The following is a 22,163-nucleotide window of genomic DNA, read 5'->3' as shown; positions in this document are numbered from 1 at the left end:
TCCTGATTTCATTCTCTACCTCCACAAATCTCTTATTTTTCTTCTGTATAGAATACTGTTGTCATATTTGGGCTGATCCTTCTAATGATGCTCTTTCTCTTCTAGATATTCTATCTGCTAAGCTTGAGCATCTCTTCTATTGTTATAAAAATGCAACTCTTTCTCTTTAATACTATCATGGTTGCTCTTACCTCTAGTTTTATCAACTAAAACTCATTCTTGCATGACTCATTATTTAGCATAACCTCATTTTCTTTACTGTATCTGTCCCTGCATGCTTTAAAAACTTTTATTTGTCTAATTTTTTTCCCCGTGCTTCAACCCTTTGGAGCTCTTTCCCATCTTCATGTTTTCCTGACTCTGACTAAAGCAACATACAATTTTTCAAGTCTTCTGTCTAATACTGGTTGCTTGCAGCCTAGTTGGAAGTAACTTAGAATAAAAAAAGAAAAAAGATGTAATCATAAAATACACATTGTCACACATAAGTACAAACAAAACATCAAAACATACAAGCATAATGTATGATTATCATACATGTTTATACATTAATGTAAAAGACATATACATAAATAAGATTGTTTGTATCGAATAATATGACATATGCACAATCATATATCACATCAAATAAATAATATATATATATATATCATCATGAGTATATATTATGTTATATATATAATATAATATAGTATCATATAGTATGATATTATATAATATAATATTATATAATACTACATATATATATATATATATATAAACGCACAAATATTATACAAACGTTATACATATGTACATACATACATACATACATACATACATACATACATACATACATACATACATACATACATACATACATACATACATACATACATACATACATACATACATACATACATACATACAAACATACATAAATAAATACATAAATACATACTTACATAGTACTTACATAAATAAATACATAAATACATGCTTACATAGTACTTACATAAATAAATACATAAATACATGCTTACATACATAAATACATACATACATAATTTCAAATACATACATTAGATTTCAAGTACTAACGTTAATTTAGTTTAGTTTATTTTATGTTAGAATATATATACAGTATAAACACTTTAAGATTGATATCCATTATATTCAAATACATAACTTATAGGTAAATAGTATTTTCCTATAAGTCATGTAGGTATACAAATTGTATATACATATTTAATGCTTTTGAAATATAATGGAAATCTATTTTATAGTGTTTATACGGTATATATTTTCTAATATAACACTAAAATATACAGTATAAACTACAATTACAGTATAAATTACACTATTCCCTAAAAATAGCTAGGTCGATACCAAATAAGAACCATGGGTTTTGTTTGGTAAATTAAAATGACTACTTTCGGTATAAAATATTTTCTTATACTAACCTTGATAAAAAAATAAGATTTTTTAATAATCAACACTGATAGAAACATTTACAAAAGCTGAGGTAAAACATATATGCGTTAAGGAAACACAAAGTTAAATAATTTATTATAATGATTTATAAACATGAGTTTGACATCATGTCAAACTCAACACTCTTATGCATAAGGGTTTAACCTACATAATATATTCTCGAAGAAGATGGTTAATAAGATTTATAAAAAAAAGAATAATAAAGAAAATTCATAAAAAGAAATGTGAAAGATTTATAAACGAAGAACAAATTTTCAAAAATGTAGCTAAAAATGTTTTGCAATCGAAAAAAAAAAAAAATAAAACGAAGAGAAACTGCGGGCGTACTTGGGTTCTCTCAAAGTACATAGGCCCATAAAATAAAAATGCGAAGAATTAATTAAAGTTGAAAAATAATAACTTTTCTTAGCAAATATTATGTTATTTTAGAAAATTCAAACCTATCAAGAGTGACAAATTTTAGGCATCAAAATGTGAGTGAATTTCAAAGCAATTTAGAGAGAGTATTTTGCAAGCCAAAATATTCGATAGACCATATATTTGATGTGACTGGTAAGCCTTGTAGTATGAGATTTTTACTCATGCTTTTTTTTTAATCCCCAGTAAAAAATCTCATATTTAACGAGGCGCAAAATAAGATTTTAGGCGTATGAGATTTTTACTCCCTATATGAAATTTTTTACTCTCTTTACTTATTTAAGCTTAAAGCAACATAAACTAAAGCTAAAGCTATATAAATAAATAGCGCTAGTAAAATCTTAATGTTTACATAGCGCTACTAGAATTTTTTTATATTGATATAGGGTTATTGAAAGTTTAACTTTTAATATTAATTTTATTATTAACTTACATAAGTTACATACAGTAACGTAACATAAGTCACATACAATAAAATTTTACATAAGTTTATATAAGTTACATAAAGTAAAAGTTACACTTTTAGAAATTTTACAGAGTTTATAGTATCATATATATAACTTATTTTAAACAATTTATTTCTAATATCTACTTCTTTGACGAATAAAAATCGTTATAGAAATAAAAGTTCTTACATTATTATTAAAAACTGATAAAATATGTACTTATCTTTTAAAATTGTAATGGAATAAACGTGAAAAAGATAATGTTATTTTAAAGGTAGTAATGCTAACGAGTTTTAATAAACGAAATTAATAATTATGCTATTTAAACTAGTGTGATAAAATCTATATCTTTCTATTAAAAAAAAACTAGTGTGATAAAATCTTTCTATTAAAAATTCTAGTAAAAAAAAATCTACAAAACATCTTTCTATAAAAAATTAGTACAAAGAAAGATTAAGTGGCATTATTTCGAAAAGGATTTTTTGATTCTAAAAATTAAGAGGCAAGCAATATAAAAATGTTTTCGTTTGCTATAAGGTTTTTATCTTACTTCTAGTAATGGTATATTACTGGTATTCTGTGCTTAAGAAGTTTAAAACCTGCTGTATCTAAAAATTATAGCATTTTATCGTAAACAATATAACAGTTTATTTTATTTTCAACTAATTTATATAATTCTGATAAACGCCCTTAATTACTTTGTATTATTATAACTTATTTGATCCTAGAAATTTAAGAAAATAAATTTGATGTATTTAGGATACTTCGGAACTGACAAATTCATAATAATCAATTACGACTGGCCAGTTTGAAAAACAAGTGATATTTTCTGAAAAAAAAAAAAAATAAGTTTTACAAAAGTACAACATTAAAATGTTTTCTGTTGAATTGTCATAATATATATCATAATCACTGAGCTGCGTATTAAACTACTTGGGTAAGTTAGCCATTTTAATTCCTCGCCATACTATTTTGTTGTTGAAAGAATCATCATTTCTAAAAGAATCATTATCATTAAAATAATTAAATTGCAATCCAAATCAATGTTAGGAACAGCTTCCTTTTGGTAAAGCAATAAAAATAGTGAAACCCAGTGACTGGTGTTTTCTAACTCTCAATAAAAACAAAACACTATCAGTAATATATAACCTTTTCAGAGCAGCCTCATACAGCTCCTTAACTAATGTACACTTAATTTTTTGATTCTGTCGCTCCACAGTGGGCCAGAATTCACTTTTACTAGACAAAATTCATAACTAATTTGATATTAGGGCTATATTGACTACAATTAGGATGAGTAATAATATGATTTCTTCGCTTCTTATGAAGGTGTTATTTTTTTAATTCGTTACTATGGATACCTAATTTTTGGTAGCGAAAACATAGTTGTTTTTTTTCCAGATATTTTTACGAGTGCTATGTTCACCAAATTTTACATAAGTACCAATACGAGGTCACGCTTTTTAAAAAAGTAAAGATGATTTTTATTTAGTTGCTATGGATACCTAATTTTGTTTAGCAACAGCTAAATTTTATTAGTTGCGTATGATTTATTTGTGCTATGTAAACTATTTAGCACGTGTTTTATTATAAAATCCTCGCTTTGATCCTCGCTCGCGGAAAGTAAGACTTTTTTCAGTTTAATATGATTAACTAGAGTTATTACACGTGCCATTACACGTTGCTAGATAAACTTGGTTTCCTGTAAAAAAAATTATGTTCTAGTTTAGTTAATTAGTTTTTTTAATTAGTAGATTTTACAAGCGTCTACAGAATTGACTATATTTAATAACTTTTTCAAGAACATTTCGCTATGCATTGTGGGATCGCCTGGGGAATAACAAAGTATAAAAATCAAATTTCGTATTACAACTATAAGTAGCTTTAATGTTGTTTTTATTAATTTAAACTTTTAAAATTTATTAATGAATTATAAGACAGAATGTTTTGAAGATGACTGCGGAAATTTAGTGAAGGTTTTAATGAATGAGTTTTCTGCGAAAGGTCTAAAACTTGATAACAATGTAAATTTTTCTAAATGGAAGCTCATTGACATTCGATATTTTTTAAAATTGTCGAAGAACTTTCATGGTTTTAGTAATTTAAATAAAGAAAAAGTATTAGAAAAAGTTATTTACGTTTGGAATAGCATAGTGTCAAGTTGTAATTTCTCTTTAAATATTGATTTTGCAAATAATAGTAATTTTCCAACACCAAAACTACCAATCATACCATCATTGAAAAAACCCCAAATTTGAAGAATGGACTATATTAAAGCTTCAAGAGTATTTAAGTGATCATGGTATCAATAAGAGTGTTAACAAGCAAATTTACATTGTTATCAAGTTTTAGACCTTTTGCAGAAAACTCATTCATTAAAACCTTTACTAAATTTCCACAGTCATCATCAAAACACTTTGTTTTTAAATACATTAATAAATTTTAAAAGTTTAAATTAATAAGAACAACATTAGATGATAAAGTACACAGCACAACATATATCCTTTTAATTCACACCAACATTGATAATTGCTGCTATTTATTCAGCATTTCTGAAGAAACGATGGGCAGTATTGCCATTATTTGATAATCCAGAACCACCAGACCTAGGGATATCAATCACCAGCCCAACTTCATTTCCTAACCTATATTGAATTAAATTCTTTTTAGCTTTAACTTTTTCTTTATCTGCATCTAACCTTGATGCACATTTCTTCACTTCAGCTTTGTAGCTGACTTTTAACAAACACTCCATACTACGAATCCATGTATGAAGTGTTGACAAGCCATACTTCAATCCTGTCAGAGTTAATGGCAAACTACAAACAATATTATGTTGGTTCATTTGACTTGGTGTTGAATCACAAACTAAGCAGCACTGACTTGAATTAGTAAATGCAGTGGCTACTTTTCTATCTATCATAGTAACATCAACTATGTGAAGAACAGTTAAGTATTCATACTTAGGCACAGCAGTTGTAGTCAAGTTTCCAATAGCATTTTTAAGAAATTGATGCTCTGCTTTCATTACATCAGTCGTCTCTTTTACAAACCTAAACCGCACAATTCGGCAGTACAATGTTGATGACGGATATGGATTTCTCCAAACAATCTTCTCCACTCGACCAGAAAATCCTGTCAATTCAAGTGGTACAAAGCAAGTAAGAAACAAACTTGCTTCTTGGACAAAGCTTCTGTTTTCCAGATCATCAGTAACTTGTGTATATATGTTTTACCCAGTTGATCCATCAAAATCTACCTTTGAGCGCAGAATTAGCCGATCAAAAACAAACGAATTGATAACATCATGTTGTACTTCCAACAGCCGCTCACAGTGTGATCTACCAATGCTTGGAAATTGATGCCTGCAGAACAATCTGTTGCTGTCCATGTGTCACGACTAGGCAAACACCTTTCTTTTGCCTCACGTACATCATTGTATGGTGGATATAAATTACTTTTTTTGCTTATCGGATTGTTTCTTGAGCGCAAATATTGAAATTTGCTCATCTCATCTCATTATCTAACTAAAGAGCCAACGCTTCTTCAAATGTATTATCAGAACGATCTAGTTCAGCATCTTTGTAACCAGCCAACTTTATTACTATCCAAGCATCTTTTCTTCTACCTTCCTCCCACAGCTGTGTGCCACTAGCAAACAACATCTCACAAGAATTTGAAGATGACAAAGTTGCAATTTTTCTTTTCTTTGTTTATGAAGACGAATCTTCAAATGGTAATGTAGGTCTGCCGAGTTGTTTATTTCTACTCTCCTTCTTTAATGTGGTATTAAAATTATTTTCAAGCCAAGCTGAATTCTTTCTAATAAACTTTGCATCGGTTCGTTTACTTTGAATCCATCTCTTACCATAATCAAAATAAATAAACGAAATTGACTCTCAAACTTTTCGCTTTAAAACTCCAAACTTTCTTCTTTGATAAAGTCGTATACAAGTATACTGTCTTCTTTTTCATGTATTTACAGACTGTTGAGTCAAATAAATTAGTGAATTTTGTTTCTTGTGACACTCATTAAGCCTTAATAAAAACAGCACTTCAACATCTAAAATAAGTAGCCACAACCAAACCAACCAAAATAGATTATTAAATCCATTTGGTTTGACAAGCGCTAAATTGATAAGAACAAAATTTAAATTAGGATATATATATATATATATATATATATATATATATATATATATATATATATATATATATATATATTATTGTTCAGTATTACGCTTAGTATGAGTAAGATCGTATATGTTTTCCGCGTTTTTTTAAACTTTGTGCAAATAAAAATTTTTGAGCGTAATTACAGATTTTTTGTTAGGTTAGAGATGTTCAAATGTGAAAGAAAACCAAAGTGGCGCCTAGTGGCAGCCAGATTTATGAAATTATTAAAGAAAACTTATATAAGCTTCAAAATATCTAAGTATAAAAGCAAAATGTAACAATAAAAAATATTTTTTTAAATAAAAGCTAAAGTTATACAATTAAATTTAACATAATAAGCGTGTTTAAAGTTGCTGCAATTATGTTAATTACTTACCAATTTTAGTCAAACGACTTTTAAAATCCATATAATATTTAGAGTTATAATGTAATATTTAAAAAGCGCAATATTCTATGCAAATGTTATTTATTTCCATCAATTTTTTAAACAACATTTTTCTCTTTATAATTTTTTATTTTCTAATTTACATTCGCGTCTACTTCAACCACATCATTAGTATATTCATCAAAATTTTAAGTGTATATAAACGGTTTTAAATTGCTTTACAATATCTATATAATGGCTTAAAACTATTATGACATTGGAATTCTGACTTTTATACCTTTGTTCAGTCACTGGCCCGATGGCATATTTTGAAACCCTATACAGACTCAGAATAGGCAGAGATATGTGCAATCTGATTCGCTGATTTTAAAAGAGAGGCTTTTGCGCGTATGTTTAAATCAAAACGAATGTCAAAAAACGAATTGAATAATAAAAGTGAATTTGAGTAATTTCATAAAAAACCAAATAATAATAGCAAAAAAAATTATGATTTTTCTATCCAATTTTGTGCAATGTAGTACAAATACTTATACAAACCTTCACAACTCAAAACATCCGTGATTTTCAGAATTTTTTCTTAAAAATAAAGATTTAAAAAAATTAGTTTGTTTTTCTAATTGCTTTTATAATTCTAAGATATAAAAAAGACAACCATTGTAACAAACTATAAAAATGGTGAAACTTGACTATGCTGTGATTCTCATACGATAGATTTTTTAAAACAGTTTTAAAATTTACCTACTAATATCAATAGACTATTATTAACTTGGTATATTTTTTTTCAAATTAAGTTCCCATTTATCCAATCATTTAGCGAGAAAAGTATTTTGAAAAAATAGCCTAATTTCTTTTTAGAACTTTACACTTATTACTCCCATATATAAATTATATACAACACTAAAAAAATTTGAGAGTATTGCTTATTGGTTGTTATAGCTAGCCCAGATGATTCGCAACACTCTAAAATTAAAAGCAATTGTAAGCAAGAGCAAATTTAGATATCCTTTGGTAATATATAGTAATAAAAGATCACAAAGCATTGTAGCATAATAAGCTATTAGAAAAAATCTATAACCTGATGTCCACAAGTGTGTTTTGATATAGTAAACTGATTACCAAAAGCAATAACTCTCAACTTACCACACCTTTATGAAAAACTAAGTATAAAAAGGTAGAAACAAGAAAGATTGCAAACATGCAAGTTCATGTTGTTGTTAATTTCAATTTCAAAACTCAATACATGTTTGTTGATATATAGCTTTTAACCTGAATAAAATACTCGTTATTGTATTCTATAATTAATATAAAATGTGTATCCTTTAATAGCAACTGCTTGTAAATAATATTAAATAAAGCAGCAAACTTTGATAAATCTTATATGTTTATAATGCTAATAATTTATTTTACATTATATACTACAGAAGAAAAAGAAAATATGTCTGCTCTAAAAAAATTAGAAAAAAAATCAATTTTCATCCTATATAATATATATAAAGAAAAATATTGATGTACGCCTTATCAACCTTCTCAAAATTTAGGTTGAACAATAACTTCTTTAGGGTTCGTAGATTTATATGGAACATTTAAGCTAGTTTGGCAAAACATCTGTAAAAATTTTCTTTTTCCAAAATTTTAAATGTTAAACTGTTTATAATTAACAAGTTGGTATAAAGATGCAGTAACGAGCTTAGAACAACCTCTACCTCAGCTTAAAATTTATACTTTGCATATTTTAAGTACTTTACCAGTAGTCTGGTGTAATTGCATATAAACTTTGTATCGAGCATTCTTTATAGAATACAGACATTATATTTGATGAGAAACACATTTAAAAATCTTGCAAAATTGCACACATGCAAATTCAAGGGAAATATTTCAAGAGTTTATACATACAAAACACATTTTATAATAGCAAAAATATTCATAGCATGACAACTTATTTTGTTCTTTTTTTTGATAATTTCCTTTTCTTTTTTTATTACTCTTTTTTCATTAAAACGTTTGATTTTAACCACTTAGTTTAGTTTTTTAAATCTTTTTTTTTTTTAAATTACTGCAATACAAAAAATGCCACAATCATTTGCCATAATCCACTTTTATTTATGCCATAATCCACTTTTATTTTGTTAACTTATTTGACTTCAATACTTTTTCTTGCTTTTAATGTCAGTGTTTATATGTAACTGTACAAAAATTACTGTTCTGTAGACAAACATAAATATCACTTCTTTTGTTAAATTTTCAAATATTTTATAACTTAATGCAGCCTGCCAAAATTTTGATAAATTTAAAAAAAGTTTTTAATGGTTTAACACGATGTTTTATTAAAGTTGCGTAATAAAAAAATATATCACCCTCCTCCAAACTATGGTTGAAACAAAGCATGAAAACAAAATCTCCTCAGAGCTCATATATTGACATGGAACATGTAAGCTAGTTTTGCAATTAGTACAATTTTCTTTTTTAAAAAACTCTAATTTTTAACTCTATAATAAACATGTAAATCAGTTTATAAATAAAGTTCTTCACCAGTAGTCACGAAAAACTGCATATAAACTTTGTATGCAAAAGTGCTTCACTATTAGTCTCATACAACATACTTATATAAACTATGTATTTGAGAATGCTTTAAGGCCAAGAGCATATTTTAAGAGAAACACATTTGTATATTTTTTCAAATTTACTTCAACACATTTTTTTTTTCTTTTTCGTTTTTTAAAATTAACAATAGATAAAATCTTTATCACCAAGATAAACCTTATTGAAATTTTTACGAGTTAAAATTCTCTTGTACAAATAAATTTTGATACATTTAAAATACTCTGAAGAGTACTAAAATAAAACGAATTTCCTGTGTCGATAGTAACACATGACTTGTATTGATAAACTTAGTATATCATTACTTTGACATTTATTTCCAAAATCTGTTTGTTTTGATTTTCATTATATTTTTCAACAAAATCGCACTTGCCTCTCTTTCAAAATCAGCGAATCAGATTGCTCATTTTTCTGCTTATTCTGAGCCTGTATAGGGTTTCAAAATATGCGGCCCGATGTGCGCTCTACAAAACATCTACTAAACTTAGGTTAAAATATACTTTAAAAGTGATGGGTAGTGTTATTAATACTTGTACGACCAGAAAAAGCTTTAGACTAAACAGAGATAGGCGCTAACGCAATTTCTCTCCCCCCTCCCATTCTCCCTTTTTTTTATCATTGATTATGATAGAGAATTTTATACTGATTTGGAATCGTATAAAAGCATAGGTTTAAAAATTAAAATCCAAAGATGACTTTAAAAAAGCCTGGTTTATATCAACAATTTAAAGCAAAACTGTTTAAAAATGCATAGCGCATTGATTTCTGATTGATCTCTGACCTAAACCCTAACCCTGTCCCAAATCATGTACGTTTAATTGCGCCAATCCCTGTTTGTCAGTCGATGTATGTGTATTTAGTCGCGATAATCCCTATTTGTCAGTCGATTTATGCACATCTAAAAAGCAATATTTTAAATTAGTTTAAAAAAAATTAATTAAATATATATATATATATATATATATATATATATATATATATATATATATATATATATATATATATATATATATATATATATATATAGGCCGTATGCAAGTATCTCTAAATGTGGCTAGAAATTAAGTTTCGTTGCTCATACTTAGTGCCTAACTTTTAACCTTTCCAAAAGCTACAATACAACTGTTTTGTTGTAAAAAAAAAATGTTTACAGCTTTAACCTCATGACACAATGAAATACTCGTTGAGGAACAAAGGGGTCAAAGTAAGAGGGGCGGCATGTTGCACAAACAAACTTTTTTAAGAAAAACAATATAATTTTTCATTTGTAATTACTTATATAAACAAATATTGAGTTATAATAGGTAAATAGGTAAAAAAAAGACAAAGGCTATATATTTTACACCCACCCCCCTCATTTAAAAACTATCTTCGAAAGGATTTAGATTGTTGTCACTTTCATTTTCGCTTTCTATACCACTTATATCCGAATCAGTGTTTTCATCTGAATTCATTTTCTTATTTTCGCAATTAGTACATTTGCAAAGTTCTGAGCAATTTAAACTTCCTCGATGGCAAGAACATTGGTTTGTTTTGCATCCACTTTTGCAACCACAGCTAACAATATCAAGAATTACATCAGACACTGGTGGGTTCTTTAGCCATAAAATATTTATCTGATCATTAATAATTTGCCAGCCATTACCAACTGGGCTCATAACATTAATCCACTGTGTCAAGCATCTTTTCCATATGTAAGCCACATAGTTAGCCCGATTAATGTGATTATCAAGGGCATCATTATTGGGAGGCATAAATTCTTCTCCGTACTTTCCTTTCCTAAAGAGTTGATAACGAGCTTCGTTTACATCAACGGTATTCCGTTCACCATATGCGTAGCAGATAAACTTTTTTAGTGCAGTACATGTTTTTTCTTTTGCAAACGAATTATTACCCAAATCACTAAAAGCTTCCAAAAATACTACATTACTTTGCATCAGTTTTAATAGCGAAACTTTCCCTTTCCCAAAAAACCCACTAGTAAAATCGCAACCAGTAAAGGCGTGGAATCCTGGTAAAGAAAGGCAAGTTTGGGTACTCCAATAATGAACAACATTATTTATGGAAATAATTCGCTGAAGGTTGCGTTGTCCAGTCCAAAAGTACAGATCGATTTTTGGTAACAAACATTTTACAAAAGTACATAAAACAAACACATCTGTATCAGAGGACTTAACAATAATGTTCTGCTTCGTATTGGAAGCATGTTGCACATGTAGCATAAGTCTAGTATCAGCTTCTTCGTGATCACATTTCAAATCATTTACTTCCACTACCACAAGTTCACTGTCAAAAGAAGTAAATCTATAACATTTATCTTCGTATGTGAAATATAAATCCAGCCCATTAATCAAAATAGGATTAATTTCTTTCCAACAATTAAACAAAAAGGAAATAAAAGTCTCCTTATTCTTTCCATTAGACATGAAATTTTTCCAAGGTCTGTATACTTTTTGATCTTTGTTATAGATAATGATCAAAATGTCGCTTTCTGTTGATCTTTTATAATGTTCCGCATATTTTATACTCTGCAAAGGATAACGATCAGAAACAAAATCTACTCTAGACGATTTATGGTAATGAGCTTGTTGAATAACAATTTTTAAAACTAAGTCGGCAACCTCTCCATATGAATCAGGGACATCAACAAGCCCATGCAGAAGTGCCATAGCATCTAAAATTAGGGCGTTACCCTCTGGAACTGAATCAGTTATTGGATCATTGGTCTTTTTTTCTAATTCGTGGAGCAGTTTTGATTTTGGAGACTTAACAAAAGTACCGTCAGACCCAGCAATAGACAAAGGATATGCACTAAGACAACCTGTAACAAAAAAATTAATTTGTGAGATAGATTTATAAAAAAAAGAACTCTTTGTGAGAATATAATAATTTATTAATTATAAATGAATAAATATACCTGATAGGATATCTTTGGCATTAATAGATTTATTTTGTGCAACAAGGAAAAGACGCGCAAATGTATTTCTGTTCGCCTTCAAGGAAATCATTTGACCTTTTGAATTTTTTGTTTCAAAGTTTGATTTCAGCGATGAAAATGTTTTCAGGTTTTGTCGTTTTAATGTTGTAAATATTTCTGGTGATTCACAAGCAATTTTATCTCTTACAAATTTTTGGAATTCAAATTCCCCTTTAACAACAGCTTCTTGCAAATCATTTTTAACATCACAAGATGCCACTCTTCCACTAGATATTTGAATGAGTTCACTTGATGGAAACGTAATGAAAGGATTCACCATATTATTGATTGTAGAAATTACTTCCATTAGAATTTCGTTATGGTTTCTTATGGATGTGGTGTCAAGATCTTTACGATACCTAGAAATATAAAAGGGGCAACAATTTATTACAAAAAATAAAGCTACAAAACTTTGACTTTTGTCAAGTAAAAGCAAATTATTAAACAAATTTAATTCTATTCACCAAAAGTACTTTGCAAAAGTATATATGTATAATCTTTTGTAAAAAGTCAAAAATATATTTAAAAAATCTTACCTCTGGTGTTGTTGAATTCCAGCTAGCTCTTTGCAGTGTGCAGTAATTTGTGATCTATGAGATTGACCTAATATCCATCTTTGGTGAGCATTCTTATTCATTGTAAACCCAATAACACCACCTTTTGTTTTGCAATCACGATTAAATGTCTGTTCTATTGTTTGATCACAAGGAACTGATGAAAACCCATACTTATCTTGACGCTGAACAGTCCAGTTTTGTACAAGTTGTTCTTCAGCTCCTTTACAAGAAAAGAAATATATGTTTTTTTTTTCTATAATATGTTTCTATTATATAAATATTTCAATTCTAGTCTGTATGTATTGTAATACACTTAAGAATTTTAAAAAAATGCAGAAAACTTAACTTTCAATTTATTATATATTTAGTTTATTGTTGTGTATCAAAAGTTTTAATCAAGTTTTTAAAACTTAAACTTAAAACATGATTAAAACTTTTGATCCACTACAATAAACTAAATATATAATAAATCACATCAGTCAACAACAACAAAAAAATACCTGGATTTGTTTTTTCAAGGACAATCATTTCTAGCCAATACGCAGTCAAATAACGTTGATAATTAGTGCGATCATATGCAAAGAACCATGGTAACATAGAACGAACAACAGAGACATGAAGTTTCCAATCGTTTGTACGTGTTGCCCTAACAAAAATCAGAAGAAGTTGAACCATTTCTATGAAAGAAGACCAGAATGAAAAAGTTGCACTTTTTTTGTTCCAATCCATTATCCACTCATTATAATTTTTAAAAAGTATGCTATATTGTTGGCTTTCTACATGTTGAAGAAAATCTACAGATGGAAAAGATTTAGCCATGCATGCAATAAAATTTATATTTTCATCATGTTCAATTGATGAACATTCGAGAAAACTTGAAAATCGGATGTTCTCTAATGCTTCAAATAAAATCTTGTAAGCACGTATGCACCTGTTGTACTTACGACCTGAAATCACTCCATTAATTGATCCACTTGATACAATATCAGATAACACCAAGATTTGCTAAAATCAAAAAAATAAATGATATTTTGAATTTTCTAAACTTAAATACAACTTAAACATTTTTAGACATAAATTACAGTGCAATATACTGATAATAAATTACAGTGCAAGATTAAACATATATATATATTTATATAGGTGACATCTATTATTTTAATACATCCTTCCTAACTCTATTGTGCTCTAAACATCTCATTATTTTTCTAGTTTTCTATTTAATAAAAATTATGTCATGGCTTATCTAAAGTCTAATTTATTTAAAGAAGTGCAACAACAAGAAGAAAAAGCATTTTTCATTCTAGATTCTAGAATTCACAATCTAGATATTTAAGTGAAAGGGTCCAATGCAAAATAACAATGTTTATATTAAATAGAAATGTAAAAAAAAGTGACACAAAAAATCTATACCTGAATTAAATAAACAACTTACTTCTAATCCTGAATCTTTGAATCTTTTCCCAATAATGCTACAGTAAGACATAATAGTGTGAAATTCTCCAAGTCTAACAATAATTCTATCTTTGTATTCCTCACTTTTCCACCTAATTTGCTGTATCTTTGAATAAACACCTTCATCAAACACCATTGTTATATACCGAAGATTTAGTTTATCTGCAATAACAAGCCTTGGTGTAAAATTTCATTTATTGTACTAAGTTCAGTAATAGGGTTATCGATAATAGGAAGATAAGTTATCTTAGAAAGTGTAGGTATAACAGGTGAGATTTTTGTGTTAAATCCCGTCCAATCAGGTAAAAAAAATGACAATTTTAGTTGTGACAACTTACACAAATTGTAAGCTAAATCAATTTTTCGAGCAGCTATTACTAAAGGTTGATAAAACAAATCTGTGATATTAATATCTGACAATGTATCCTTTAAAGATGGAGATAATCTATTTCCCAGATTGAAAATAGGTAGCTTATTTTTATCCCATTTAAATGAACGCTCAACTCTGCTAATTTTTAGTTTATTGCCAGCTCCAACTAAAGTACCAGAAGCTCTCTGTATAGATATACCAGCTGCTACATGGGTTTGACCTTTTCCATTCCTCGTTTCTTCACTATAATCTTGATTATCATAAACTAATGTTGTAGGAACACAAGGAATCAGTTCTGCAGGGACCACATGATCTGTAGTAGAATTTAAAGTTGCTAATGCAGTGTCATGTCTGACTATCGTATCATAGGATGCAGAATGTCCAAACCCATTTAAAATGTCAATCATTTCCTTTGAACCTGTGATTTGACGAGTTGCCATTCCGAGAGCTAAAGATTTTACTGTCTGTTTTTGACCGCTTGATGCAGCATAAATTATATCCTGTGAAATATTCAAAACACATTGTTCCTTCTCCTTTGATAACAAAATGTATGTGTTATGAACAGGAACTGTATTAGAAAATCCTAACATCCAACATAAGTGATTAAATAGATTAATTGGAACCATTTTTTTGCAATTTTGTAAATTAAAGTCATTTGCTGTTGGTGGCCACTCATACTCAAATGATTCACAATTTCGGATTTCATTATGTAAACTCACAGCACTTTTATACATATTTAACAAATGATTTTCATAATGAACAGGTTTCTTGACTAATTCATCCGTGTCACTATCTGATTCAGTTGTTACTGTATCATCACTCGAAATCATGTTTTCTGCAATTTTTCCAGCTGAAAGCTTGTGATGTAAAACAATTTCACTTTTATTTCTTGTTTCACGCCTATGGAATAATATATCTGGATAATCTTTACGTAGTCGTTCTTTAAATCTATACTTTCTATAAGAAGATGCATCTATGCCCTCATTATTTTTGATATATCGTAAAAATATCTGATATAAACGTGACATGGTAATTATTTCACTTTTTTTACACAAACGATCTATAATTACTTCTTTGCAGAATAAATCATAAGAATCTTTGTAAATGAGAGTTTTTGAAGTTGTTGCTTTTGTAACATTGTCATTTTGAACACATCTTACATATCTTTTGTAGCAACGTGCGTGATAGCATACTTGCAGAACAGTCTCTAGTAGAGCATTGCTCATTACTACCTATTTCCAATAAAATATTTGTGTCATTTTTATGTTCAGCTGCGAGTCGCAACTTGCCGGCATTGTAAGTTAATGCTTGAGTTAAACTTTGGAATACCATATTTTTAGAAACCTATATAAATAATTCATAACATTAAATAAAACAAACTAATAAAAATATAAGTATAACTAATGTAACAAAATCATTTTTTTAACAGGTTAAACCCTCTTTTATTTATTTTTATTTATACACTCTTCTTAATTATATTAATCAATTATTTTATACATTTATATCATATTAATATTTTATTTATACAATTTTTTACTTATATTAATAAATAACAGAATTACTTGATCATAGTATTTTAGTTGCGCTTTCTTACATATAAGACAAATTCTTGGTAATACATTTGCAGACTTGGATATATTTTTTTTATTAAGTTCGACAGATAACAACCTTTTACTTTTTCTTTTTAAATCAAAATGTTTATTAGACTCTAGTAAATCCAAATTGATGTCCTGTTGTAAAGATATTTGCAGCTCATCCTTATTTTTTTCAACTCTTTTTAAAACCCTTTCTAAAATAATTTTATTTGTAAATCTTTGATAACATGAACGATGATACCAAAAATCGGTCTTAATTGAATCTGAAACAACTAGAAGTTGTTGCTGAAGTTGTACTTCATCTTCTTCGCTAAAATAACAATAACTTTTAGCAGATACTTCTCTGTGGTTACCATTTAAATTTTTCCACGCTTGACGAAATTCTAAAAATCTTTCAAAAGAAGCTCTAGTAAATTTGACAAGGTCATCTTGATTTACATTGTTGTTAAAATGTATCAAGCAAATTTTACCTTCCGCCATTTATTTTGATAATATATTTTTTTCAATGTAATATTTTGCATAACTTTATTTTAGACTTGTTTTTCAATAAACGCTCTGGTAAATTCGTTTCTTAATTTACACATTTATTAAAGTGTAAAAAAAACTATTCTATCGATTAATCTCGAACACGACACGCGTGAATGAAAGGTGAACAAAAAAATACTTATTATAGGTAAACTATGGTGTTTAATATTGTAAACATTTATGTTTTCGTTTCACTAAATGTTAACACGCAAGTTTATTTAGTAAAAATGTAGACCCCGAATTTGAGCAACGGGATGAAAGAAACAGATAGACCTGCATACGGCCTAATATGTGTGTGTGTGTGTGTGTGTAAATTATAACTTCAAGTTGAAGAAAAAAGTTAGATAAGTGTTTTTTACTAATTTATATATATATATATATATATATATATATATATATATATATATATATATATATATATATATATATATATATATATATATATATATATATATATATATATATATATATATATATATATATATATATATATATATATATATATAACGAGATATCTTGTTGTAGCAATTAACAAAAAAAACGTAGCAATTAACAACAAAATTTATTTACTACAAATATGTTTAGCATTACCTGTTGCTTGGAAAAACAATTCTTCTTTGCAAAACAAAATATATCGAAACTTTAAAGAAAAATCTGTTATATACCCAGATTAAAAATAGAAGCGTTAGACTCTGATATTCTGACTATTCTGAAATTTTTTACTCAGTTCAACTAAACAAAATAAGAACTTTATTGTTTATATAAGGTTACAAAAAGTTTTTTACGTTTGTTTCTACCTATTTTTCATTATTTATAAACATTCTTGTATTAACGAGATTGAAGAGTATTTCAACTTTATTTGCTTGAATATACAAGAATATTATTAAAACCATTAAATGATTCTTATAAGAATAATAGTTTTATTGTTAATCATGCTATTGCAATCATGTTATTGCAAAAAGTTGTTACTATTGTTTAATAGTTATTACCAAAAGAAAAAAATAAATGTGTTTCGTTACAAAGAACTTGATCAACAACCCTTTTTAAGGATAATGTTAAAAAGTTTTTAATATTTTATAATAAACCAAAACATCATATACTTGTTCAGAAGTTCTACTTAAAGTTTTTTTAACTATACTTTGTTTACTCAGACTTGCTTTTCTCTTTATGACTTTACAAAGCAAATTGTTATACAGTGCGAAATAACAACTATGGACTATGATTTATGCTAAATATTAAATATATGTTAAATATTAGTGGGGTAATGTTTTCTAATGTACCAATTACTTTAAAACAATGCTACACAACTTACAATCAAAACGATAAAATTTCAATGAGCTAACCCACTCCGCTCCAGATCATATGATCCTCATTATTGGGTATGTACCCAGCCGGCATCTGGTCCGTAAAAGACGTCATTTAAGCGTCTTTTGAACGTTCTGAACGTCGTTTAAACGTTCAAAAGACGTTTTTTACAGACTAAATGCCGGCTTGGTAGAAGCAATACCAGACTATAACAAGTGCATTAAATAAGTTTAAAGAAGTAAATATATTTGATAACAATATAGGAAAAGCACCATATAAATCTATCTAATACCAAATAATGTGTAAACTTATTTGGAAAACTTCATTTGTAGTCTATATGTAGCATCAATTAAGTTTTACCGACGTTGCTGCATTATGGTTTAGTTAATTATAACTCTCGTTTCCCCCTAGTATATTTCTATTATTACTATATCCTTTTTTCAATCTAGTATGCTGTTTCATCCTAATCGTATATGTTCGTAAGATACGTACTACTTAAGTATTTAAGTTTATGTTCGTAAATTGTATTATTTGTAGAGAAAAAAAAAACTATAGAAAAATAGTTGAAATGCTTTTGTTATAAAAAAAAGCTTTTAACTTTTAAATTGATAGTTAAAAACTCGTTTTGTTTTGCTTTTGCTGAGCTTAGAAAATATATATTTTTTTTAATAGAACAAATTGTTTATCACAAAACCTGATTCAAATTTGTTGATTTAACAAAAAACATGTTACAAACTATTGTTTACTTCAAGTAAACATCTTTTTGCTTCTGTCTAATATTAGATTTCAAAAAAAAATTTGATAGCAAAAGTTATTTATTAAATAATTCCTTACGAAATTTTCTGTGAGAAATTTATTTTTTGCAAAAAATTTGCCCCAAAAAATTTGCACTTTTTGAATAAATCTCGCAGCTTTTTTTGGTTAGATTTTATATTTAGCTTCCCAAATTATACTGCGTATTTAAAGTGCAATTTTTAAAAGAAAATTTTAATTACTAACCATTGAATTAAATTCCCTCCAATAATTATATGGCTTATATATGGTCTCGAACTATGCAACTTTGATATCAGTTTCCTTCGAAACATAGACGCCGTTGGAAGAGAAGTTTTAAAATCATTTTTTGGTATCTCAAAATGTAGTAAAAATTACCTGCATTCTTTTTTTAAAATAGAGGATATTTTAACTATTCTAATTCGAAATAAAGCTAATCTATTTATCAAGCTGATGAAAAATCAAACTTGTTACTCATTGATAATTAATCAATTACAGTCAACACAAAATAAAAAATCATTTACAAATGAAGTGATTTCTATATTTAAAACTCTTGGTTTAAACTTCTTTCAATACATGATAGAAGGACTTTTAATGTTACTATTTGTTGTAATAATAAAGGAAGAATAAATATTGCATTACAATAAAATATTTTGTCTTTTTAATGTAAACTATGGAGTTTACATTAAAAAGACAAAATACGTTAAGATTAAAGTATAAAAAAAAAAATTAATGCAGATCTTAATGATTAGCAGTAATCGGATATTAACAAAAGATGACACCTAGCAATCTTTTAATTTTAAATAACGCTTGGTGTCATTAAATAATATTGATTTATGATGGCATTAATATTAAACATTATCAGATTAATATCAGATTACTGCTAATCTTCAAGATCAAGCATTAATTATCTTTTTAAACTTTTCTTTAACGAATATATATAAATAAATATATATACACACACACACACACACACACACACACACACACACACACACACACACACACACACACACACACACACACACACACATATATATATATATATATATATGTATATATATATATATATATATATATATATATATATATATATATATATATATATATATATTTATATATATATACATATATATATATAATTATTTCAATTTAAAGTTTAAGTGCTATTTTTAATTGAGGCCAAAATAAACAAAATACTTTTTTAAAAAATAAAAGCAACCATAACTATGATTATTTTTATTTGTTTTTTATTTATGATTTAGATGGCGTGAAGCTAGTATATTTCTTTTATAAGTAATTAAAAACTTTCACTCTTTTTATGAATTTCTTTTCTTTTATTACATACTCTCTTATTGTTATACTATCTTATTGCATAAAATGGGTGTATACTTCATTTTTTTAAACTAGCTAGTAAATTATAGACTCTTAATTTGACAAATGTTTATGATAACAATTATCTGACAAATACATATGAGTATATATGAATAAAGTTTTTAATAAAGAAGGAGATTTTTTATTTGTTATTGTCTGTACTTTTATCGAACACAAGGCTTTCCATTGATCAATTATTTTTTACCAACATTTTTAAAAAGGTCAAATAAAGTGTAATATCAATCATTTGCAATAAACGAGTAGTGAGTGCCGATAAGTAAAAAAACATTGTATAAATCTTTCTGGTGTTTTGAATACATTTGAGATATCTCAACCCTCTTTTAAAATAAATTGTTTGATTTCATGGTTGTTACAGAAAATGATTTTATTGGAGTCAAAAAACGTGAAGGAGTTTCTTCATCATAATTTAATGCAATTTCCAACTTATAAAAAAAATTTTAAACTTTAGAATACAAATTTAATCCACAAACGTTTTTATACAATAAGTCATGAACTGAATGAGATAGCAATGTAACATTTTAAAAAACATAGGGCACACCGTTCTTCATGGAAGCTAAAATGTAAAATGCAGAAAAAAACTTTAATAACCAAAATAGATATTCTTAAAATAGAAGATCTATGATATAAAATGAAAAAACACCAACAGTAATAACAGGCTTTACAACAGCTATTTCTTTAGTGTTGTAAAAGCTGTGGGTAAAATCCAAATTTTCTGGGTGTTTTCGAATTAACTCTTTTATACAACTGGCACCCCGTGATTATTTGGTGCTTTTTGTATGTTGAACCACTACCTAACACAGCTGTTTTAGCATTAATATTATAACTGATATACCGCCTGGCTAGAGGCGATACAACGGGTGTGTAAAGAGGGGGGGTAGGGGTGGAAGGTGTCATACCCCTTCCTTCCCCCAGCTCCTCCTCTCCCAAAAAAAGAAGGCGATTTTCAAGTTATATCCGGTTTTTCAAGCAGTATAGTCTGTTAGTCGGGTATTTGACACATTTGAGTCGGGTTCTTTATTTATTAACTTTTTTTTTTAGTAAGCAGCGGGGAACTTTTTAAGGTTATTCCCTGATCCTCGTTTTATTTCTAGAATAACTTTTGCGCCTGGTATCAATTTTTTTACAATTTAGGTGGTATAGTATTGCTATAAAATGCAAAATAAAATAAAATTTTAAATTTAATAAAGTAAAGTCAACGTATTTTGTCCAACGCAATTTAGAATACAAACAAATATTATAGAATATATTTTTTATATTATATTGAAAATTTATAACTATCTTTTGAAAAACATCCTTAAAGTGTGAAATCTGTGTATGACTTATTGTATGCACTCTATAAAATTTTTAGATAAATATTCTGCATTAATAAATACTTACATTTTTCATAATCTATAGGATATATAAATTTAAAAACACAATATTGTTGTAGCATGCTTTTGGATTTATAGCCGTGATTGAGGCTACAAAAGAGGTTAGCTTTCAAAGTACCCCTCTACTTAAAGGAACCCTACAGAGTTTAACGGAAGTTAAAAACAATAGTTTAAATTTTTAAAGATTTTCTTCGATACTTTTGGCTTTGATTTGATTGATGTTTGTATAGACAACCACTTACAAAAACGTACAAACATTTAGTTTAAGATCAGAAATCCTGTTTAGAAATTTAATTCCCTTTTTATTTTACGTCTTGTTTTAAAACATATATAATTATGCTAATTATG

At 27.5% G+C, this 22,163-nt stretch overlaps 1 protein-coding gene across 1 annotated transcript; it reads right to left on the bottom strand.

Moving 5' to 3' along the window:
* Positions 1-10,752: 10,752 nt before the first annotated feature.
* On the bottom strand, positions 10,753-16,961 carry LOC136089469 (uncharacterized). The gene is made up of 6 exons (XM_065815489.1): positions 16,417-16,961; positions 14,465-16,198; positions 13,530-14,034; positions 13,009-13,249; positions 12,413-12,831; positions 10,753-12,316 (listed from the first exon to the last, which is right to left on the bottom strand). The coding sequence occupies exons 2-6, from the start codon at positions 14,618-14,620 to the stop codon at positions 10,854-10,856; spliced, it is 2,784 nt and encodes a 927-aa protein (XP_065671561.1). The 5' UTR covers positions 14,621-16,198; positions 16,417-16,961; the 3' UTR covers positions 10,753-10,853.
* Positions 16,962-22,163: the final 5,202 nt, after the last annotated feature.

The sequence above is a fragment of the Hydra vulgaris genome, chromosome 13 (genome assembly GCF_038396675.1).
Source record: "Hydra vulgaris chromosome 13, alternate assembly HydraT2T_AEP".
NCBI lineage: Eukaryota > Metazoa > Cnidaria > Hydrozoa > Anthoathecata > Hydridae > Hydra > Hydra vulgaris.
Note: the sequence above shows the minus strand (reverse complement) of the source record. Positions and strands in the feature narration are given on the sequence as shown.